This window comes from Chanodichthys erythropterus, chromosome 19 (genome assembly GCF_024489055.1).
Source record: "Chanodichthys erythropterus isolate Z2021 chromosome 19, ASM2448905v1, whole genome shotgun sequence".
Classification (NCBI taxonomy): Eukaryota; Metazoa; Chordata; class Actinopteri; order Cypriniformes; family Xenocyprididae; genus Chanodichthys; species Chanodichthys erythropterus.
Window position 1 is genome coordinate 16,352,157 of NC_090239.1, and position 24,414 is coordinate 16,376,570.

A 24,414-nucleotide genomic window follows, 5' to 3' on the forward strand; every position below is an offset into this window, starting at 1 on the left:
GATGGTGAAATTCTCCATTTGTCCTCCCACAATTTTTTAAATATCAATGTAATGAAAAGAGCCAGAGTCCAGTTTCATTGAGCACTCATTAAAATTTTATTAACATTATATACAAAATACTGCAGTGGAGCAAGTCGAGATAACTTAATTAGCCACAGATGACAGTCAGGCCGCTATGTAAGCAAGCCTGAGACGTCGCTGAACTGAAGGTAGTACTGGAGCAGTGTGGGGACGGGCAGCTGTTGTATGAAGGAGGTCTTAGACAGAGCATTGCTGCCCACCGATGCCCGCACTGCCAGCCTGCACAAATGAGTGAGGGCAGGGACTGATTCTGGAAACAAGAGCAAATGGTTACTGAGATGTGGTAAGTGGCCACATCAGATGGTACATCTAGAGAATAGAATACAGTTTTTATATATATTTTTTATAATATATATATATAAATAATATTATGAAAAATTAATACTTTCATTCAGCAGGGATGCATTAAATTGATTAAAGTGACAGTAAAGACAGTTACAAATTTCAAATTAATGCTGTTTTTTTTTTTTTTTTTTCTATTCAAAGACTCCTGGAAAATATTTTAACAAAAATATTAATCAGCACAACTGTTTTCAACATTGATAATAAGAAATGTTTATATATGTATACAGTGCTGCTTGAAAGTTTGTGAACCCCTTGCAGAATCTGTAAAAATGTGAACAATTTTAACAAAATAAGAGGAATCATACAATATGCACGTTATTTTTTATTTAGTACTGTCCTGAATAAGATATTTTACATTAAAAAAAAAAAAAAAAAAGTTTACATATGGTCCACAAGACAAAAAAAATTATAAAAACGACCCGCTCAAAAGTTTGTGAACCCTTTATTCTTAAAGGTGCTAAAGAGGATCTTTTCGTCGACTGAGAATCCAAAGACTGTTAGTGAGTATCTGAGGGAACGTCTTCCAAAACTCGTGCATGAATATTGGAACACGAGTGTTTACCACCGGCATTCGCTGTGTCGTGTTAGTGGATTCATTATGTCGGACTCACCGCAGGTAACTCATAATCTGCAGCTGTTATTCCTGTCTCCTGACAAAAACATTGCATGCGGCGCCTGTGGAGTGTGGAAAGTTACTGGAGTGCACAGCCGAGCTCGTCTCTCACAAGGAACGTAATGGCAGTGATTGACAAGCCAGAGGGCCAATCATTTACGCGATTGGCTGATGTTTTTAAGGCCCTACCTCGTGCACAGATGATGTATATTAATATTATTCCTTTCAGTGCACCTAATAAATAGTCTTTTATCAGTTAGTAAAGACAGTTTCAAGTAATATTAGAAAAATATATAAAACATAACATCCTCTTTAGCACCTTTAATACTGTGTGTGGTTACCTGATGATCTGACTGTTTTTATGTTTTGTGATGGTTGTTCATGAGTCCCTTGTTTGTCCTGAGCAGTTAAACTGAGCTCTGTTCTTTCAGCAAAATCCTCCAGGTCCTGCAGATTCTTCAGTTTTCCAGCATCTTTTGCATTTTTGAATCCTTTCCAGCAGTGACTGTATAATTTTGAGATCCATCTTTTCACACTGAGGACAACTAAAGGACTCGAACAAAAAAAGTTCAAACATTCACTGATGCTCCAGAAGGAAACACAATGAATAAGAGTCAGGGGTGAAAACTTTTGAACAGGATAAAGATGTCCAAATTTTTCTTAAATATATATATATATTTTTTTTTTTCATTTGGTACTGCCCTTCGGAAGCAACAGAAGACACTTAAATGTTTGCCAGAAGACAAATGAAGTACAATATTCCTTGATCTTCAAATTCAAAAGGTTTTCACCCCCTGGCTCTTAAAGGATTAGTTCACTTTTAAATAAACTTTTCCTGATAATTTACTCACCCCCATGTCATCCAAGATGTCCATGTCTTTTTTTTTTTCAGTCAAAAAGAAATTAAAAGTTTTTGATGAAAACATTCCAGGATTTTTTTTTTTCTAGACTTCAATGGGCACCAAATGAGAAATAAGGGTCTTATATAATGAAACCATCGCTCATTTTCTGAAAAAAGAAAAGAATGCCATAAATTAACCATAAGTGCTCATCTTGAACTAAATCTCTTCTTATTCTCTAATTGAATTCCGGCAGTGTAGACACTGCCCTCCACAGGTCAAAGTTTGAACTAATTGTTATATACTTGCACTAGCATATTGCATATAAAAATTAGTTCAAACTTTGACCTGTGGAGGGCAGTAATACACTTAGCAGCATCTACACTGCTGGAATTCAAATAAAGAAGAAGAGAGCTAGTTCAAGATGAGCATTTATGGTTAAAACTTATATAATTTTTTTTCTTCAGAAAAATGAGTGATGGTTTCACTAGATAAGACCCTAATTTCTCATCTGTGATTGTGTAGAACAATTTGAAGCTGCAGTGAAACTAATTTTGACCTAAAACTGTTTGGTGGCCATTGAAGTCCACTATATGTAAAAAAAAAAAAAATCCTGCAATGTTTTCATCAAAAACTTTAATTTCTTTTTGACTGAAGAAAGAAAGACATGGACATCTTGGATGGCATGGGGGTGAGTAAATTATCAGGAAAAGTTTATTTAAAAGTGGACTAATCCTTTAATGCATCCTTTTTCCTTCTGGAGCATCCATGAATGTTTGAACCTTTTTTAATAGCTGTGTTTGAGTGCCTCAATTGTCCTTAGTGTGAAAAGATGGATCTCAAAATCATACAGTCACTGCTGGAAATAGTTCAAATATGCAAAAGATGCTGGAAAACTGAAGAATATGCAGGACCTGGAGGATTTTTCTGAAGAATATTGGGCAGTTTATCTGTTCGGGACAAACAAGAGACTCATGAACAACCATCACAAGACAAAAAAACCAGTCGTGGATCATCCAGGTAATCACAGTATTAAGAATCAAGGGTTCATAAACTTTTGAATGGGGTCATATTTATAATTTCAGCAATTTTTTTTATTTTTTGTCTTGTGGAATTTATGTAAACATCGTTTATGTAAAATATCTTACATGACAGTACTAAATAAAAAAAAATTACGTGTTTTGTTTGATCCCTCTTTGTTAAAATTATTCACATTTTCAGATTCTGCAAGGGGTACACAAACTTTCAAGCACCACTGATTTTATATATATATATATATATATAATGTATACACACAGTACGGTCCAAAAGTTTGGAACCAAAGAAGAAGTTTCATCTGCTCACCAAGGCTACATTTATTTAATTAAAAATACAGTAAAAACAGTAATATTGTTAAATATTATTACAATTTAAAATAACAGTGTACTATTTAAATATATTTGACAAAGTAATTTATTCCTGTGATGCAAAGCTGAATTTTCAGCATCATTACTCCAGTCTTCAGTGTCACATGATCCTTCAGAAATCATTCTAATATGCTGATCTGCTGCTCAATAAACATTTATGATTATTTTCAATGTTGAAAACAGTTGTGTACTTTTTTTTTTTTTTTTTTTCAGGATTCCTTGATGAATAGAAAGTTCAAAAGAACAGCATTTATCTGAAATACAAAGCTTCTGTAGCATTATACACTACCGTTCAAAAGTTTGGGGTCAGTAAGAATTTTAATTTTATTTTTTTGAAAAGAAATTAAAGAAATTAATACTTTTATTCAGCAAGGATGCATTAAATCAATCAAAAGTGGCAGTAAAGACATTTATAATGTTACAAAAGATTAGATTTCAGATAAACACTGTTCTTTTGAACTTTCTATTCATCAAATAATCCTGAAAAAAAATATTGTACACAAATATTTTGTACAATTGTACACATTAAATGTTTCTTGAGCAGCAGATCAGCATATTAGAATGATTTCTGAAGGATCATGTGACACTGAAGACTGGAGTAATGATGCTGAAAATTCAGCTTTGCCATCACAGGAATAAATTACTTTGTGATATATATATTTAAATAGAAAACAGTTATTTTAAATTGTAATAATATTTAACAATATTACTGTTTTACTGTATTTTTAATTAAATAAATGTAGCTTTGGTGAGCAGACGAAACTTATTTTAAAAACATTAAAAATCTTAGTGGTTCCAAACTTTTGGACTGTACTGTATTATATATATATATATATATATATATATATATATAACATCTCATTATTTGGTTAGATGGCCCCGTGTGTTGTGATTGGTCTACAGCTTACAGCACGTGTCGGAAAACTTAACTCCCATTACTATATCTGAATTTCCGCTCCGGAGGCTTCCCGAGCACTTGTATAGTGCTGCATCTTTGCAGTGATGAGAACAGACCTCATCCTTTGGAAGTGCATGCAAATAGGATTCGCAGCAAAGAAACAGCATCTTCTCGGCATGTCAACAACACGACATGTTGCTCCTCAGCTACAACTAAAGTGTTTGAGGGTCAAAGTTGTGCAGCCAATGAAGACCAAAGGCTGGCATTACGCAAATTTTTTACAAATCTATGTAGATTTGTTGCAGAAGTGAGACTGGAACTGCTGATGATTCATTTTGGCAGTTCAGAATCTATCTTTTCTTTTAGGAGACAATAACTTTCTCTGCGTTTCCACCGCAGGAAATTTCCCCAGGAACTTTGGAGTGGTACACTGTGTTTTGACCACAGGGACCATGGTTTAAATGAAGTTCCGGGTAAAAATTTCTCCCTCAAAAAAGTCCCTGCTCGCGAGGTATTATTTTTTTCAAAGTTCAGGAACTTTAGGGGCTGGGACTTGGGCACTGAACATGCTGATTGGTTGAGTTCACGCAGCATTTTTTTCCAACCACCATTTTTAAAAGTCTGTTGCCGTGCATTCAGTAAGAGTTGATTACTATTAAAATCAACACCGGAGTTTAAAAAATATGGCCAATGGGCCGACGACGAGGTTCTGGCTTTATTAAGCTTATATGCGGAGGACGAAATCCAGTGGGAACTAGGGATTCCTGGGGCAAAATGTTCCAGGTATTTTCAGTGGAAACGCAGCTTTTATTTGTCGTACACTTTGATCTTTAAACCTCTGCAGACCTTTTACATTCACAAACCGCTATATTATGCACTGCATGAAAGGTAATATTCAAAAAAGCATAATAGCATCACTTTCACTGTAAGGCTGTGTGTCCACCAAAGCATTTTTTCCAGCTGCTAGTGTACTTTTTCAATTGTTTTCAATGGGAGCACTGCGTTTTTTTTAAAAGCCAGGAGCGTAACGAGGCAATGAGTGTCTTTTTCACGCTCAAGCGCTGAGAGCTCGACGTTTTTTACTGGTCGCCTCGAGTTGAAGAACGTTCAACTTTGAGTAAAACGCTGCGCTCATCACTGTCACTTTTTAGCCAGCCGTCCAATCAGAGTGGAGGAGGGGCGGGACAAAAACTACACCGGCTAACCGTCACAACATTCTTGCTGTACAACAACATCAACAAACAGAACGGAACAAAATGGATGAGAAATTAATATTGCTGCTCTCCGAAAATACATAGCAAAGTAATTTCACATTGTGTCAACATTTTAAGTCTGAAACAAATTACCTGCAAAGTCAGTTTTAAGTAACAGTGACGCGGATATTCCGTATCATAGCAACAAAGCGTCTCAACGGAAAAAAACGCTGCACTGCAGAAGCACTCTCAAGCGCTCACAGACGGGCGTTTTAAGCAGAGCACCTAGCGTTTTCAGCTGGCTAAAAGTGCTTTGGTGGACACACGGCCTAATGCAGAAACTCGTCAGGAAACTTAATAGACTGAAGAAAATTCACTATTTTGCTTCATTTCATTTTACCAACAAAATAATTGTGAATATACTGCAATATATTGTTGAAAAACACCTGATCAAGGTCATAAAACCCACACATACACAAGTGTACAGGTCATACCAAAATGCTTCCGTGGCGTCCAGGTGCCATCTGCTCGACGGTGAGAGAGAATCTGAAGCATTGTGGAGGGCAGAGTCTTCCAATTAATGAACTCCAGAAAGAAATTAAGCACTCTGTTCTCAGCTTCTTCAAGCCTGCACCCAATTACAGCATAACAGGCAGAAGTGAAGAGCTTAACACAGTGGTTTTTAACTCTGACGTTAATAAAGCAAGATCATTTATTAAAAGCCATGCATGGTGAATCCACTCATGATTAAAATAAAAAACTGTGTGGCACAACAACCGCAATGTGTTGCTTACATTTTGTCCTGTAGCAGCAGCATGGGGTCCATTCCTGCTTTGAGCAGCAGGGGGAGCCAAAAAGAGGCACTCTGCAGCTCAGCAAGGGCTCTATCGGCCAGCTCTCCGAGTCGGTCACCCTGAGGAAGGCCAGCGTGCTCCAGGATCAAGGGCAGGTGCTCTGGTACATGACCCTGTAATGCAAAGGCATAGATGCCCATGCTTACGTGGGCCCCTGCAGCCAAGAGCATCAGAGTGATCTCACGTGTCTGGTGATACTCGCTGTCCAAACTGAGAGACAAATGGAGGGGAAAAATGTCATGCTGTCCAACTGATTGTGTTTAAAATGAAATGCAGGGCATGAGTGTACATCTATGTCATACTTCCAAGAGTTGCACCACAGAGCCATGTCCAAAGGGCAGCTGTAGCCAAACTGTCGACAGCTCTGGGCATCTGGACTGTAGCCCTTCTTTAGCAAGGCCCGAAGGCTGTCCGCTTGTCCGCTAAGTACTGCCAAGTAAACTGGACTGACCTTTCCTTCACCCTGGTCACATTCTCGCTTCGTTACTGGAATCAGCTTCTCTAAAATGCTATACAGAAAGACAAGAGATGAGCAGCCAGATTAATCCAGTATAGCAAAAATTATTTCAAAAAGGCCAAAGCTATGCTCTCAACATCTTCATTTAAAAAGTACAAAAGGTTAGCTTTCAAATGTTATTTATATTATACTAAGTAATTGTCACATTGTGTATTGTTTTTTTTTAAAACGAGGTCTTCGTAAGCAATTGACACACCCAGTAGGTCATTGACCGAGCTGTCGTACCTAAGCCGACTGAACTGGGCCGCAGCATGGATGGGTAGCTGCCAGCAGTCCTCATTGCAGTACAGGTTGGGGTCAGCTCCATGGGCCAGTAAGACCTCCACACACCGTACATGGCCCTCCTGAGCGGCAATGAGCAGCGGTGTGGCCAGATCATTTGCTTGGCAGTTCACATTTGCCCCTGTGGGCAACCGACAACCTGTGCTTAGGTGTACGTTCTGATTTTGTTGAGTTAGACGCATAACATTCCTGTCTGAAAATGTAATCATAACCATATCCCTACCCCTAAACCTAATCATACCCATATGTTATCCCTAAAATCAGAAAAAGATGATCTGAATAACACGGATGTAGAAGCACCTAACCCTGGTTATAAACTTGACATAAACTTGGCCCTCAAATCTGACTTGGTTGATTGGAATGTTGTTCCAGGATTAGCAAAAGAACAAGGTGTACTATATCCAGAAATATGTTGTACTTGGTGAAATCAGGTTCTGCTGCTTAGGCAACCAAACTCTAATAGATGACTGCAGTGTGACTTTGGCTTTTTTTGTTTAATAGGGTGTTCACCATAACGACAAATAATTAAAAAAATATATATATACATATAGTTTATGCCAGGTTCTCAGTAAGAAAGTACTCTTTGTATTCCTGTTGGTTTTATATGACTTTTATAAACTTCTATATTATGACTTTCAAAAAAGATTTAATTTAATGACTAAAATGTCAAGTAAAACAATTTCCCTACACTTTTTACAAAACATGGGCTAAAAATAATTTGACAATTAAGATTAGTTAAATGTAATTTACTGTCAGACAACAGTTTCATGAAAACAACAAAACTCATTCATAAATAAAATAACCAATAAACAGAATAAGAACAATAAACAAAAAAATATTAATAGGCAGAGCTTGTGTAAGGCTGGGAAAGGCTTAGTCTTCCCCTGGCCACGGACTTGAGACTAGCGTAGAATCTTCTCACTCAAAATGCCTGCTGCTGCTTCTGATTGACCGTTTTGATGTTTGCAAACAGCGTTGTGTGGCCTGGTGACAGAAAATGACACTTCTGCTGCAGTAGCGGTCTATAGAAGCCACGGAATAAAAGAATAAAAAAGGGCAATTTCGAGTTTATATCCTGCATTTTTTCCCTTTTTCCTTTAGAATTGATATATAAACTCACAATTGTGAGTTATAAAGTACGAATTGGGAGATATTTTTTTCTCTAATGGGGTACCTGTCGAAAGTCATCTGACCAAATCGGAAAACATGTCTCATCGCATCCGTTTGTCGGAGAAATTGTTAACAACAGAATAAACTGACGTTGATATCTATATACTTTTAAGGCAATCAGGTAACCGAGCTAGTTGTTTTTATTGTGAGAAGAAGGAAAAATAAAAGATATCAATCTGTGATGGACATTAGTTATGCTCATCTATCTCCTTTGAAGGCATTTTGAGTAAAACAGCTCTATATTTAACAAAGCACATACAAAAGAACCTGTTTTACAGAATACAGAAATGGATCTCGACAGTTTTCCTCCACTTGTTACCACTGTTACAAGTTCAAGTACCATGAGTGTCTGTGTTTGCGCTCTGGAAAGCATCAAAGGTTTCTATTTACAACATGTTTTTGCAGCGTCAAGCAATGTAGCCAATTGATTTCTTGAACGAAATCGCCAATCTTTAAGTTAGAATCCACTCAGCTCAAAACATGGATTTTTTCCCAGTATTCTATACTCTCGAGAAGCCTCTCATTATATAACCAAGTGCAGACATTATGCAAATAAGAGATTCATTATGCAGTCAGCTTAATTGATTATAATGCAACTTTGTGTGATTGTGTCGTCTCGATGAACTAAGATGAGTGACAGCTTTTTAGTGACTGTAACGGGACGGCTCTTTGCACGCTTTGTAGGCGTTATATGATCAATTCAGAATTTGAATAAACTTTTGTTTCAAGCTTGACCAGCGGCCACATAAACGCTGCAATGTTTCGGGAGCGACATCTGCCAAATTAATGTATTATTATTGTCATGTATGCATGATTTAAGTTAATTTATTCATATAATATATAATATATAATATAATTATAATAGAAATTTCAGCATCATTACTCCAGTCTTCAGTGTCACATGATCCTTCAGAAATCATTCTAATATGCTGATTCGGTGCACAAAAATTAAATATTATTATTTTGCTGCGCTTTACTTCTATTTTTTTATTTTTTTGGAAACATTGATAATTTTTTTAAGGTTTCTTTGATGAATTATAAGTCTTTAAATGTCGCTTTTGATCAATTAAATGTATCCTTGCTGAATAGAAGGATTAAGTTATTTTATTTATTTATTTATTTTTTATATTAATAAGCAGCAAAGCAGCCAAACTTTTAATGAGGCTCTTTTCATTATGAAGACATTTTTAAGACATTTAACATGCGAGACATTTTTTCACCTTATGCCACCCCTTCCCCACCACCCAAAATGTGAACATGAATTTTAATTAAGAAATTAAAAATGTGCTCTCATCATAGAGGACTGTATTGAAGTCTCTGTATGTTTGAATTGAATTTTTAATGCATTAATTGAATACAGATCTGGGAAAAAAAAAAGAAAAAAAAAGAAAAGTCATTGACCTGCTTATCTGCCTCTGAAAAATGTGTCACTGGAAATAGCACTGTGGATACAGTAGTGATAGCTCTAATGTTGCAAGAGTTAATACTGAACATTGACCAAAGCATGTAGTGTACAAAAAGGGAAGCATATGACTGGCTACATGCAGTTCATACAGGATTAATCATTAAAGAAGTGTTCTCACCAGCATTAGCAAGAATCTCTAAGCATAGGTGATGTCCATATTGTGCAGCAACAAATAATGGTGTGATCCCATAGTCATCCACTGCCTCCAGAGAACACATGCTCACCAGGAATCTCACAATCTCAGTATGGCCCTGGAAGTGTTATTTACAGATATTTATTTCCTCAATTTCTTGATGAAAGATTTCGATAACGGCTTCAGATGTAGGATTTAAAAGCTTAAAACACACACAATGGCCTTGGGCTTTTAATTTTTGAAGTGTAATTAAACATTTAGAAGTATAAAACTTATTGATAGAGTTATAAATGCAAAAGAGTAATAACAGGCAACATAAATAATAATTTATTGATGTTCTAAATAAGTGACTTGCTGATAAGCCCTTACACTTAAAAGTCAGTAAGGAGAGCTGCATAAGGTATGTGAATGTAGTATTTGTGCAAGTTTCCAAAACATGAAAGCTTGATAAATCATGAATTAGAATTTTAGATTAAAGCTATAACCTTGAAAACAGCTTGATGGAGACAAGACCAGCCGGAAACTGAGTGAGTCCCGTTGACTTCCGCTCCATTTTGCACCAGCAGCTCCACCACATCTTTGTACCCACCATCTACAGCTTGATACAAAAAATTAGACAAATATATAACAAGACTCTGAAGACGGAAAACACGCATGGTACACATGATATGAGATGGTGATCCTAGGTACTTTGGGTTTACCTGCAAAGAGGGGACAAGAGAGCTCATTGGTTGTCCTGTTAATGTCCGCACCACCTTTGATTAGCCACTTTACTGCCCGGAGGTGTCCATTCCTCGCAGCAAAGAAAAGAGGAGTCTCTGAGTTATGTGTCAAAGTGTTGACGTAGTCTTCGCAATTCACTGAAGTAAAGAGGGACATTGAGATCAAATTAATGACCTGCACTTTAGAGAAAGCAAATCTTGTACAGTTTAATAATTACACAAACATACTAGTGTCAAAAGAGCTCTGATTGTTGGTCTTCAAGGGACAGTTCTTTTAAAGGGATAGTTCACCCAAAAATGTAAATTCTGTCATTATTTACTCATCCTCAAGTAGTTCCAAACCTGTATAAATTTCTTTGTTCTGCTGTACACAATGGAAGATATTTTGAAAGTTTGTAAACAGGCTGCTTTGGGGCACCATTGACTTCCATAGTAGGAAAAAAAAAAAATACTATGGAAGTCAATAGTACCCTCAGAACTGCTCCGTTTCCCACATTCTTCCAAATATCTTCCTTTGTATTCAACAGAACAAAGAAATTCATACGGGTTTGGAACAACTTAAGTAAATGATGACATAATTTTCATTTGTGGGTGAACTATCCCTTTAACTAAATTTGAATATTAGCATATATAAATTACATGAATGGGATTTGAAAGCTACCCTGCTATACAAACACCAAAATACAGTATTTAAACCAGCACTGGAACTGATAAAAACAAGAAAATATTGTCTGGGAAGATTTTAAGGACTAAAAATTTAAATTTCAGTTGGTTTCTCACACAAAGCCACCATAATATGGCACACAAGTTGTAAAGATCTCAAACATTTATGTTATTTGTCAAGATTGACAACCCCAGTCCCCAATCATTTTTACTTTATGGAAAAGAGCAGCTTACACATTTTGCCCAATATTTCCTTTTATGACTTACGCAAGAACAAAATTCATACAGACTTGGAATCAAACAGGTAGCATAAAAGATACTAGAATTTCTCTTCAATGCCTAAAGTAGCTCTATTTAATGGTCCACAGCTGATTTGAGGCTGCTCTGTGCCTGCTCAAAATTCTGTGTAAAGTCGTAATGTTGCTTAAAAGCCTGACTAAATGTCTGCTCAGACCCACCTTAGGCCCTAGTATAAAAATATACTATTAAAATTGCTGTGTAAATGCATTTATGCTACATTTAAACAGTCTTGTGTAAAGACACCTAATTACCACTTCAGAAGCGCTTCTGTACCACCTTTACAGTGTAAATTTGGAAGCTCTTACCGGCTGCAGGGAGGAGCAGCCGCACACACTCTGCTGATCCAGCCGCTGCAGCCTCATGCAGGGCGTTCCAGCCCCGGTTATCTTTTACGTCCACCGCGAAGCCTCTCTGGATGAGCTTCTGCACCCGTCGACCTTTCCCTTCCCGGGCTGCCAGCGCGACGGCTGAACAGGTGTCTCCATAGCACTCCGTGAAGTCCATCGCTTATTTTTCACCTTTAACACAACACTATTTCTCAAACATTACTAAAATAGTTAATTCTATATCATTTACACACAGTGGCGCTAGGCTGAGTGCAAGTTGACAGTTCTAGATCTTGAATTACACCTGCCTTATACCGCAGTGCCACCGGTTCAATCTCTATAACGCAGTAAGTCAAATGCACACTAGGTTACATCGATAAGCTGGGCAGATAACGGTGCTTTGATTGCAAAATAACGAGTTTAGTGCTGTGCCACTTTAAGTTTACTAGTAATCTAGTTCACTTTCCCACTTTGAATGTCCACAAGACAACAAAAAGATAAATCGATAATCATGATGCAGTTCTAAAGCATCTGTAAACACATAAATGTATGATGACAGAATCCACATTCCATTCGTTTTGGGACGAAGTATTTTTTAACGGAAATTCCGGCGATGCTGTTTTCTGATTGGCTGATTCAGGGCTCCGGCTGGAATAAACATGCGTTACTTTGCGTTCCGTCTATAAATAAATAAGAGGAAATAAAAATAATAATAACAACAACAACAAAAAAAGTCCAATATTTCGTTTTACATATTTTCAATTGATCCACCCACTAAACCGAAACCAGGCACCTCCTTAAAACAGAAAAGAATGTATCTACCCAAGTTATTGTTTTGTTCAGTATTCATCATTCAGCTCTTTAACTAGATATAATTACGTATAACGGCAACATATAAAACAAACGCATTGCTTGTCTATTGAACAAGCAGGGTTCCAACAGTCAAAACACATTTAAATACCATTTTAATTTGTGTAATATAAAAGTAAATAAATAAAAATAAATAAATGAATGAACAAACAAATAAATAAATCATTCGAATTAACTATTGTAATTTGTACAGATTTAACTTCCTTTATATAAATAACAATTATACCCATCGTTTTTTTTTTCTTTTTCAAATACGTTAGCCATTGCTACAAAAACTACTGTTATTAAAAATTATAGTAAAATAACTATAATTATGTTATTAAAAATTATAAAATGACTACAGTACTGTATTAAATAAGTTAGTGGTTATTCTGGTTAAGTTACCCTGCTATTTTTTTGTAAGGGTTTAATTTTAAAGCCGGTAAACTGGCTTTTATTTTGAAAAATAATATCTTCCATTATCCAGTTTATTATACCTTTAACTAATGGCGTACCGATTTTAACGTTGATATTTATTGTTTTATTATCATTTTTAAAGAAACCATATATACACAGTAAAACGCTGTTTATGGCAGCTTGTAATCATCACTTCAAACGACGTCGAGACTAAACTTGACGCGAGGTATCTTCGGCTAGATCTGTATCTGCCCTTGACAAGTATGTGTTTCTTTTGTTTCTTGTAATCTTAAACTATGCTAATTACTATTTTATGCCCAAACCTATGCCAACCCTGTCAACATATATAACCAGAATCGTCAGGGGAACGCTAGCATTAAAACAACCCGTCCATCGACCTATAAGTGCAGCATGTGTTCAGACGGTTCAGACACACTGTGAGCTGGCAGCCGCAAACATGTGGGTTTTTGGTTACGGATCTTTGATTTGGAAAGTTGACTTTCCGTACGAGGAGAAACGAGTGGGTTTCGTCAAAGGTTTTAGTCGCAGGTTCTGGCAGGGAAGTACGGATCATCGAGGGGTGCCTGGAAAGGTATGGACCCGATTATTCATTATCAAAGTCATACGAGTTGATCAACAGCAGGTGCTAGTCATAGTGACCTTTAAGGATAACAGAGCACTTAACACAGTACGATTAACACTTTTATTTCTTATTGATTTTATTTCAGCCTGGGCGAGTGGTGACATTAATAGAGGATCCTGAGGTAATGACTGTCAACCTAATAAATACTGCTAGATTTATACGGACATTCCACTTTTTTTCAACTCTTTTCCTATTGAATTGGAGGCACAAATGTTTTTTAGACATTAGATATTTTGTTTTTATTAAAGGGTTAGTTCACCCACAAATGAAAATAATGTAATTTATTACTCACCCTCATGTCGGTCCACACCCGTAAGACCTTTGTTCATCTTCGGAACACAAATTGAGATATTTTTGTTGAAAACCGATGGCTCTGTGAGGCCTCCATAGCCAGCAATGATATTTCCTCTCAAGATTCATTTATGTACAAAAACATATTTAAATCAGTTCATGTGAGCACAGTGGATCAATATTAATATTATAAAGCGACGAGAATATTTTTGGTGCACCAAAAAAATAAAAAATAAATAATGACTTACATAGTGATGGCCGATTTCAAAACACTGCTTCAGGAAGCTTTGGAGCATTATGAATCTTGTGTCGAATCAGCGGTTCGGAGTGCCAAAGTCACGTGATTTCAGACACACGATCCGAATCATGACTCAACACGCTAATTCATAACACTCCGAAGCTTCATGAAGCAGTGTTTTGAAATCGGCCATCACTAAATAAGTCGTTATTTAGTTTTTTTGGCGCACCAATAATGTATGGCACTTTATAATATTAATATTGAACCACTGTACTCACATGAACTGATTTAAATATGTTTTTAGTACATTAATGGATCTTGAGAGAGGAAATGTCATTGCTGGCTATGCAGGACACACTGAGCCATCGGATTTCAACAAAAATATCTTAATTTGTGTTCCGAAGATGAACGAAGGTCTTAAGGGTGTGGAACAGCATGAGGGTGAGTAATAAATGACATTATTTTCATTTTTGGGTGAACTAACCCTTTAAGACATTAGATTAACATCACCTAACAGTAATTAAACTACAGTTATAATTACCGTATCCAGTAAAGGCTAGATTACTTACAAATTTTAGCCCATTTACTGAATACAAATTACATGATAAAAATTGTAGTTAGTAACGTAATACATTACATTACACATTTTAGATAATATAATTAGACTATTTTTAGATTACTTTTAACCTAATGTGTTTATAACATTGATTTGAATTTTTGCTATCAACAACATGAAACAGTACATTATGTCAGGGTTTTCCAAACTAGGCTTTGAAAAGGAACTGCACACTGTGCATATATTTGTAATATTTAATGATAACATGTACAGTGAGATGTACATACATTTAATTTCCATGTTTTTATGTAATGCCAAATCAAAGTTACAAAAGCAAAAAGAGAATAATCCAAACCATTCTTTTTTGTGTGTTTGTTCACTCTCCTCTTTCATCTAGGGTTGCGTATGGGGTGTTGCTTATAAGCTGCCATCAGGCCGAGAAAAGGAAGTGAAAGAGTATCTCGACTACCGAGAGAAAGGCGGGTATGGTGTGATCACAGTTACGTTTCATCCCAAAGATGAAGAACACCAACCAATGCAGGACACGTTGCTTTACATCGGATCCTGTAACAACCCCAATTACCTAGGCCCAGCGCCTTTGGAGACAATTGCGCAGCAGATAGTGAAGTCCGTAGGCCCCAGTGGCAAGAATACAGATTACCTGTTTGAGCTCGCCGATGCCCTCAGGCAGCTAGTTCCTGAAGACTTCGATGATCACCTGTTTTCTTTGGAACGCCTTGTGAAGGAGCTGCAGGAGCAGAAGGAGATGGAGTGATCTGCTGTAGTCTATTTTATCCTCAATCTTCTGAAGAACTCAGGAATTTAGTTTTTCTCATTTATCAACTATATTGACAGCTGATGCAAACTAAAAGGGATTACCTGGTAAAGCGTTAGATAACATTACTTATACTGTTCTGTTTTTTTAATAGGAGTATTTACAACAGTTTCTTTACTGGACATTTTCATCTACACTTGATTTTATGATGTGACATTGATACATGAATCAGGTACATAAACTGAAATCGATTTAAGTCGTTGCGTCCATGAAAAGACAAATGAAGGGATGTTAATTTTCAGAGGTCGGTTTATTTTACTGAGGAAACTTGAATCTGTTACTAATCCATTTCTATTTCTTTAGTTCTTACCTTACCTTCCTTACCTTCAAATAAGCCATGGCAGGGTGAATCTCATGAACATGTTCATGTCACGTTTCAAAAAAAAAAAAAAACTATATATATATAAAAAGGATCATTAAGAATTATTTTTGCATTGTGTAACATTTTTTATATATATTTTTCTGGTATGTGTTGGTTCAAGGGTTCATTATGATTATAATGTAAATGCAAAAAGTTTTCCTTTATTAAAAACAAAACAAAACTATTGGCCGGTTTCACAGACAAGGCTTAAAGGGATAGTTCACCCAAAAATGAAAATTCTGTTGATCATTTACTCATCAAGTTGTTTTCCTTACTATGGTAAATTATGACAATTTCATTTTTGGCTGAACTATCTCTTTAAGACAGTCTTAACTGAAAGCAACTTGCACTGACATATTTGTAGGATATGATATTTGTATATGTCAGTGCCATTGTTTTGTCTCAAGATGCACACTAGTAAAGTTTTTTTTCTATGGCATGTCAATAAAAGCTACTTAAATGTCCTACTTAAACTAAGGCCTAATTCCTGGCTTATTCCAAACCCAGTCTGTGAAACCAGGCCTAAATGGTGAAATATTTTGGAATATTTTAAACAGAATTTGTGAGATTCACCCAATTCAATCACTTTATTTATTAAGGATACAACTCTACCACATGTCTGTTGTTGTACTGATAACTATGTGTACTGGATCTTTATTGAATTCACTACAATATTTCAACTGCTTATTTCTCCAAGAGTCTTTGTTTATAATAATTATACTAGTAAAAGGAGCAATGTGTAAATTGTAGCGGCACCTAGCGGTGAGGTAACTGCGCACACCCCTCCCTTTCGGAGAGGCTATGGTGGCCGTCTGGCCGACACAAAAAAGATGTCGTCGTCTGAGACAGCAGAGAGTACATTAGTCAGTGAAGCAAAGAGGTTTCGTCTTACTTCTAACAAAGAAAAGCCTCTGCTCTTAATAAACCAGACGATGACTACCAAAGACTATAGAATGACACAAGACGTGTCACTCATATTGTTTTGAATGGGAGAAAGTGCAAAGAACAATATGGCGAAATAAGCCCTGCCTTCTAAATAAGAGCCAATCGTTGATTGGTAAAGTCATCGCGTTACTGCAGCGGCCGTTGGAATCTCCAGTTCCTATAGAAACAGTCAGACGCGCACCTCCGAAATGAGACAACCACAGAGATCGTCTTGTTATATTTGTGCGTATTCAACGTAGTGACGATGCAAGCTGCTTCTAAAAACACAAGCGAACATAGTGAGGAAACACGAACTGTAGAGTAGTTTGTCCATTTAGGGTTACTGTAGAAACATGCCGACTAGGGCTGTGAATCTTTGGGTAGACAGCGATTCAATAACGATTTTTGCAAATTCAGAACGATTCGAGATGATTCACATTAAAATTCGATTCGATTCTGCATTTTAATATGCATTTATAGGGATATTGAAATGCTTCCCTCAACGTCTCAATCAGGGTGTGAATTACACAGCAGCCTTTATGGAAGTAAAATAATGCCAAATGTTTTTGAAATAAAAAGCTTGTTGAATTGCACTATTTGAAAAAAATATGCATTACATTAGCTGTACTTGCATTTAGATGCACTGTATTTTTAAGGCTTGCATTTTTATGGGCTGAAATTCAACATGGTCGTATATTTAGGCTGTGAATATTTCAATTAAAAATATTTCACACACATTTTCATTATTAAAAATTCAATAATTCATATTCACCTTTTAGATTTCACTTCCAAAATATTCATTCTGTTTAAAAATACAACCTATAAAATTCAACTAGCAATTTTCAGTCCATTTTATTTCGCTTTACAAATTCGCTTCCACAAATTCAGTGGCTCAAATTCGGCAGAAAATTCAACATTTCACATCCGGGAACTGCAGGAAGAGCAGTAGAGTGCCGATGCATCATCTCTATCTGCTGTTGGTCTTCTTCACCAGCAGGTGCCGCTAGCGGCTGTTTAAGACGAGATCACGGCTAGTAAGTCATCATTCATTCATAAAAACAGATTTACAGAAATGGAGCAAGCGGTAAGTGAATGTGTGATGATTATCAGGGCCAGTATAAATGCAGAAAAGCTGATAAAGACACAAAAGCTGCATTTATGTTTAATTCAGTGTATTTACGCTTACTTTCCCAGTGTAGCTACAGCTTTCTCTCCAGTGAACAAGATAACGTTATTGCCCGATGCTGGTGTATATATCAAACGTTAAATCTGAGATAGACATATATTTTTCTCTGTTGTTTAGTTTCCTTAACTTTGTATCGCAGCGCTGTGTTGTAATACTAGGGCTTCCCTCATCCGTCATAGCTGCCATCAGGACATATAAACTCTTAACACAGCTTAATGGACTCGTACAGTGATATAAAAGACCAAACTCGCACCTCATTTGTGATGTAGGTTAGACTATATAGGCTCCAAGAAAGCAGATACTGGCATAAAGTTGATTTGACGCTGAACGTTTGATTATGATATTCGCAAATTTAGGGACTGTCTCTAAAGTTACAACATTATATATTCACGTTTCTACCTTCAATAGCATTTAAAGAGAATGACTTAGTCACAAAACCAACTGTAAATTGTTCATCTAGGTGTCAGGTATAATGCAAACCTTTTAGATTTTTGATGTTTATTAAAATAAAAGGTAACACTTTATATTAAATAGTTGATATGAACGAACAATGAACTGCACTTCTACAGCACTTACTAATCTTTGTTAATGTTAATTCCAGCATTTACTAATACATTATTAAAATCAAGAGTTGTATTTGTCAACTTTAGTTAATGCACAGTGAAGTAACATGAACAATGAACTGCTGTATTTTTATTAACGTTAACAAAGATTAACAAATACAACAACAAATGTGTTGCTCATGGATAGTTCACATTAGTTAATACATTATGAACCTTACTGTAAAGTGTTTCCAAATAATCTGTAGGTGCCAGGTCGAAGAGTGATGCACCCTTCTCTCTCTCTCTCTCTCTCTCTCTCTCTCTCTCTCTCTCTCACACACACACACACACACACACACACATATTCAAACACACTCAACTCAAAGTACATGCACATATACTTTTTCTTTTTTTTTACACATTCATCACACAATTAGTTCTACTTAGTTAATTTTATTTCTAAATTTAATTTAAAATTTGTATAAGCAGGATAATCTATGATCAGGTAAAATAAAAAATGAACAAAGTAAAAAAAAAATTGTGTGATGAACGTGTAAAAAAAAAAAAAAAAGAAATAGTATATATGCATGTACTTTGAGTGGGGTGTGTTTGAATATGTATATGTGCATGTGTGTCTACAAGAGTTTGGTAGAAGGTAGAAACGTGAATACAGAATGTCGTAACTTTAGAGACGGTCCCTAAATTTGCGAATATCATAATCAAACGTTCAGCGTCAAATCAACTTTATGCCAGTATCTGCTTTCTTGGAGCCTATATAGTCTAACCTACATCACAAATGAGGTGCGAGTTTGGTCTTTTATATCACTGTACGAGTCCATTAAGCTGTGTTAAGAGTTTATATGTCCTGATGGCAGCTATGACGGATGAGGGAAGCCCTAGTATTACAACACAGCGCTGCGATACAAAGTTAAGGAAACTAAACAACAGAGAAAAATATATGTCTATCTCAGATTTAACGTTTGATCTATACACCAGCATCGGGCAATAACGTTATCTTGTTCACTGTACAGAAAGCTGTAGCTACACAGGGAAAGTAAGCGTAAATACACTGAATTAAACATAAATGCAGCTTTTGTGTCTTTATCAGCTTTTCTGCATTTATACTGGCCCTGATAATCATCACACATTCACTTACCGCTTGCTCTAATTCTGTAAATCCGTTTTTATGAATGAATGACTTACTAGCGTTGCTTTGGTCTTCCTAAACAGCCGCTAGCGGCACCTGCTGGCGAAGAAGACTAACAGCAGATAGAGATGATGCATCGGCACTCTACTGCTCTTCCTGCAGTTCCCGGATGTGAAATGTTGAATTTTCTGCCGAATTTGAGCCACTGAATTTGTGGAAGCGAATTTGTAAAGTGAAATAAAATGGACTGAAAATTGCTAGTCGAATTTTATAGGTTGTATTTTTAAACAGAATAAATATCTTGGAAGTGAAATTTGAATATGAATTATTTAATTTTTAATAATGAAAATGTGTGTGAAATATTTTTAATTGAAATATTCACAGCTTAAATATACGACTGTGTTGAATTTCATCCCATAAAAATGCAAGCCTTAAAAATACAGTGCATCTAAATGCAAGTACAGCTAATGTAATGCATATTTTTTTTTCAGTTAGAGCAATTCAACAAGCTTTTTATTTCAAAAACATTTGGCATTAATTTACTTCCATAAGCCTTCAGGGGGTCAGAGAGTAAGGGCAAAAACAAACAGAAAAACCTTTTGTCCATTGTTAATGTTAGTTCATGTTAGTTCTCGATGCTACATAACTATTTTAATAGGCTATAAAAATTGGCATTTGTGGAAATTCACATAAGCCAAAACTTTAAAAGGCTTTGAAAGTATTTTTAGGCCTAGTTCATGTTAAATATTGTGCAGTATAATGTTAATGGCTACACAACCTTATTAAAGTGTTCTAGGTAACTTACATTAAACATACTAATGCTTACATGGAGAGACTATCATGCACTTTCCCAACTAATCCTAAACTAACTTTTCTTCACGGAATAGTTATAAAAGCCCTCTTTGTTCTCTTTATATTGAACATTTTCCTTATGGTGATTCTGAAAGAAAACGCGCTGGGTTTCTTCTGTTGCTATAGTAACGAACGTAACTTTAACGCGCATCTGATTGATAAACCATCCGCTCTTATGTCAGTGTTGTTAATGATGTATTTATTTCAGCAGTTCCCTTTGCACATTCAGTTTAACGACATTAAGTTCATAATTTCATTTATCATCCATTGAACTGTGAGGATGCATTCAGACACTTACATTATGTGTTTGCTCCGTCCAGGCATAAATGTGCGCCTTGAAACTGCTCAGGTAATGTCAATGAACCATTTCCGACTTTTCCACGCAATAAAAGCGTTTTATTTCAACAGTAGTGTCCGCGCAATGACTTGGCAGCTTTAGCAATGGCTTCAGCAGTTTCACTCAGGACTATTGGTGTCTTAATAGAGAAATGTCATCTGCTCATGTGAACAGCAGTGGCCGTCCTGTGGGCAACGTACGGAGCGCGAGCGCAAGGCGGTAAAGTGCAGCCGCGCGTCTGTAATGAGAGCTGTGAGGGAAGGCGCAAAATGACGGCGCACAACGTCTCCATCAATTCGTAAGAATTACATGTAGTAATTTAATGTTTATATATTTTAAAGCACTGAATCACCATAGAATCGCGATTAATCCGATTCTTAGCATTTTACATCGATTATAGACCGAAAAAAACGATTCAAAAAACAATAGTCATCGTCAGGATTTGTAATCGATGCATCGAGAAAACGCCGGCGCATAATGGCGACTTGACATGAAGGGGGAGGGGACCCGCGGTGTATGTAATAAAAATATAACAGTTCATTATGTAAGGTCTTTATACACCACTGAAAACATAGTTATGTATATTATATTGCATTTCTGTCAATAGATCCTCCCACATTTTACACACTGCACCTTTAATAAGTACTTAGACATTTATTGAGCGACCCAGATAAAAAAAGAAAGAAAAAGAAAGAAAAAAAAAAGAAAAGAAATGGCAACATTGTGGGGAAAACAAAGTTTGCATTTTTAATTTGTTAAAAACAATAATACATGTATTGGCCTTGAGAGTAAAACAAAGCAAACATCTAAAAAAAATAGAGAAAAATCACTGCAGTTTTGGCACTAAGCTAAATAATGTTTCTGTTATGTACACTCCAGAATGTAAAACAGAACTAACCATGGTAGAACCTGAAGCCCTTTCTTGCGCTGTGTGTGATTCAGAGAATAATCTAAAGGCTGAGGCTGAGGAGTAAATTGTGACAGAACAACAAAAACAATCCTGGATTCTGTCACTTGCCAATAAAAAATGGCTCAAAACATGATCCACCCAGCCATAATTCAGTCAAACTACAAACATGCACACTCAAACCGACATGCATATGCATACGCTGCCTTCCACAAACTCGCACAATTCTCACACTAGATCTGGTCAGGCTGTTCTCGCTAGAAGACGCGTCAGTGGTTTATGCATAGATAAATGCATATGTACAATACATAGATGCATACATACACAAATACACCAACACATAGGACAAAAACAAAACCCTGTTACAATGGCAAGTGAGCAGAGAGCTACAGGACAAAGTCACAGCAACTTTCAGACGCACATACCACAATAACGTCACAGTACTCAGACTTGCGTCCTCATGTGATGATAAAAATAGAAGGGTTCAGCCCGAACATATTCTTCATCGACTTACTGATGCCAGTCTAGCGTAGAGCAACCATAGCCAACATTGTTCCAAAGAGGCGCATGCCGCAAGTCGAAAAGAGGCTGTCTCTATATCACTCAACCAAGAATCACATGCTACTAGCTGTAAAATGCTAAAAGATGAAAAATATTCCAGTGAAATGCAGTGACAATTCTAAACAATGGATTCAGTCGCTGAACTATCGTAACGTGCTCAGATCGCTGAGAACCTCTAGTCAAAAGAACATGACGGGGGCTTTGGAGTTGGATTTATGGGGCAACCCATAGGCATTCTGTCCTTCATCACGCAGTTAATGTCAACATAGGATTAGAGAGGGAAAAAAAAAAAAAAAATTCTATCTGTACAACAATATTACAGACTGCAGGCCGTACATCCCTGCGCTGGTAAACCTTAAATATTAAGTATAGTTGAAATGCAAAAATATGGGCTAGATATATACATACAAACAGTACGTACAGAGTATATTTCTAAGTCATTAAAACGTTCGCTTCGTGTGTGCACTCCATACGACTCCTTCATGCCTATACGTGCCTCCTCTGCCCTCCTCTCATCATGGTTTAGTGGGCTCCTGGGTCTGTTCTGCTTTAGATGCTGAGATCCTGAGCGTCTGTGTCCTCCCGTCACATCCTCATGAATGCAGAAGATATTTTACTTGAATATAAAGTAAAAAAAGAAATGACTAAAACCTGCAGAAACTTTGTCAACCTGAAACGAGATGTATAAAATATCATCACGTCACAATCATGTAATTAAAGGGTTAGTTCACCCAAAAATTCTGTAAATAATTGCTCACCCTCATGTCGTTCCACACCCGCAGGACCTTCGTTCATCTTCGGAACACAAATTAAGATATTTTTGATGAAATCCATGAGCTACATCAGTATTAGCCGGAGATGTTCACATGAGCAGCATGACGGATACCTGTGATGCTGACGCAAGAGCCAGAAAATAATAAGCCAGCATTTTGACGTAGAACCCGGAAGCGGTATTAGGGGCCGTTCACACAGAACGTGTTTTTCCATTCTAAAGCGCATCTTTTCCACTAGACGGACATGCAAAACAGTTGCGCTCGCATCTTTTGCAGCGCATTACAAGATGTTCTAAAAACACGGTGCTCAAGTTGAAATCAGTTCAACTTTTAAAAATGTGTCTCAAGACCTTACATTTGTTTCCCCATTCTACTGCCCGCGTCTCACGTTTCTCAAAGCAAAAACGCGTTCTGTGTCCTTAGACTTAAAAAACATCTTAATTTGTGTTCCGAAGATGAATGAAGGTCTTACGGATGTGGAACGACCTGAGGGTGAGTAATTAATGACAGAAATTTTCTTTTTTGCATGGACTAACGCTTTAAGCCTTTTATAGACTTTGGCAACAGAACAGAACATAGTCAAAATCAGTATGGCTATATTTTAAAAACTAATGAGCTGCCAAAATAGACATTATTTATTGGATTCACAGGATTAACTTCCTAAACAGGCAGTTTGCTTAAATAAGCGTCTTTGTAACATACCAGTCTATGCATAGTAGCAGGGTGACACGAGAAGGTCTGTGAGCACCACGAGCTGGTCGTCCGTGAACTGCTGCTTGTGCTCCAGCCAGTTGTCATGATGAGTACGGCGGAAATTAGACAGAGTCTTTTTCACCGTCATCTAAATCAGACGGAGAGAGGCTTGTATTGATTTTTGTTACATTTAATGGGCCCTAAGAGCGAAGCGCACAGAAGGGACATAGAAAGCAATTGTGTATGTGGTGACGAGCCGTGTACCTCGATAGGCTGCGTGTCGTTGAGGTGTGCACTGAGGTCCATGAGGAGCTGAGGCATCCAGGTCGGGACATCATACGGGCTGGATAAGATGCAAGCGCTGAGTCCCAGCACTCCCGCGTGACGCCGCACCAGATCTGAGGATAGATGAACGTGGATCAATTACAGCAAAATATACAGCAAAAATATCTGTATCTTTTTTCTAAATGAGTTTTTAAATGTCCCTGTAAATTA

At 36.8% G+C, this 24,414-nt stretch overlaps 3 protein-coding genes across 10 annotated transcripts in view; 1 reads left to right on the forward strand and 2 right to left on the reverse strand.

Moving 5' to 3' along the window:
• Window positions 1-60: 60 nt before the first annotated feature.
• Window positions 61-12,886, reverse strand: asb3 (ankyrin repeat and SOCS box containing 3). 2 transcript variants are annotated; one of them, XM_067369797.1, is made up of 10 exons: window positions 12,116-12,884; window positions 11,787-11,999; window positions 10,498-10,656; window positions 10,282-10,394; window positions 9,782-9,914; window positions 6,972-7,149; window positions 6,532-6,738; window positions 6,170-6,439; window positions 5,870-6,003; window positions 61-331 (listed from the first exon to the last, which is right to left on the reverse strand). In XM_067369797.1, the coding sequence occupies exons 2-10, from the start codon at window positions 11,983-11,985 to the stop codon at window positions 174-176; spliced, it is 1,551 nt and encodes a 516-aa protein (XP_067225898.1). In that variant the 5' UTR covers window positions 11,986-11,999; window positions 12,116-12,884; the 3' UTR covers window positions 61-173. The 2 variants fall into 2 exon arrangements, with proteins under 2 accessions (XP_067225898.1, XP_067225899.1); XM_067369798.1 differs by lacking the exon at window positions 5,870-6,003 and having other exon boundaries at window positions 94-331; window positions 11,787-12,886.
• Window positions 12,887-13,066: 180 nt separating this feature from the next.
• chac2 (ChaC, cation transport regulator homolog 2 (E. coli)) lies at window positions 13,067-17,453 on the forward strand. Of its 2 annotated transcripts, XM_067369438.1 has the most exons (4): window positions 13,067-13,334; window positions 13,428-13,665; window positions 13,802-13,837; window positions 15,199-17,453. In XM_067369438.1, exons 2-4 carry the CDS (start codon window positions 13,531-13,533, stop codon window positions 15,574-15,576), a joined length of 549 nt encoding a protein of 182 aa, XP_067225539.1. In that variant the 5' UTR covers window positions 13,067-13,334; window positions 13,428-13,530; the 3' UTR covers window positions 15,577-17,453. The 2 variants fall into 2 exon arrangements, with proteins under 2 accessions (XP_067225539.1, XP_067225538.1); XM_067369437.1 differs by having other exon boundaries at window positions 13,067-13,665.
• A 3,258-nt stretch (window positions 17,454-20,711) lies between these two features.
• psme4b (proteasome activator subunit 4b) overlaps window positions 20,712-24,414 on the reverse strand; it is a 37,181-nt gene continuing 33,478 nt past the window's right edge. For 3 of the 6 annotated variants that reach the window (XM_067368664.1, XM_067368666.1, XM_067368667.1), the window contains 3 exons: window positions 24,184-24,317; window positions 23,929-24,067; window positions 20,713-23,123 (listed from right to left, as the gene is read on the reverse strand). In XM_067368664.1, coding sequence (XP_067224765.1) covers window positions 23,933-24,067; window positions 24,184-24,317 — 269 coding nt within the window. In that variant the 3' untranslated portion in view covers window positions 20,713-23,123; window positions 23,929-23,932. Of the gene's footprint in view, window positions 23,124-23,928; window positions 24,068-24,183; window positions 24,318-24,414 lie in introns of all 6 variants that reach the window. The other 3 variants (XM_067368663.1, XM_067368661.1, XM_067368665.1) reach the window with 3 other exon arrangements.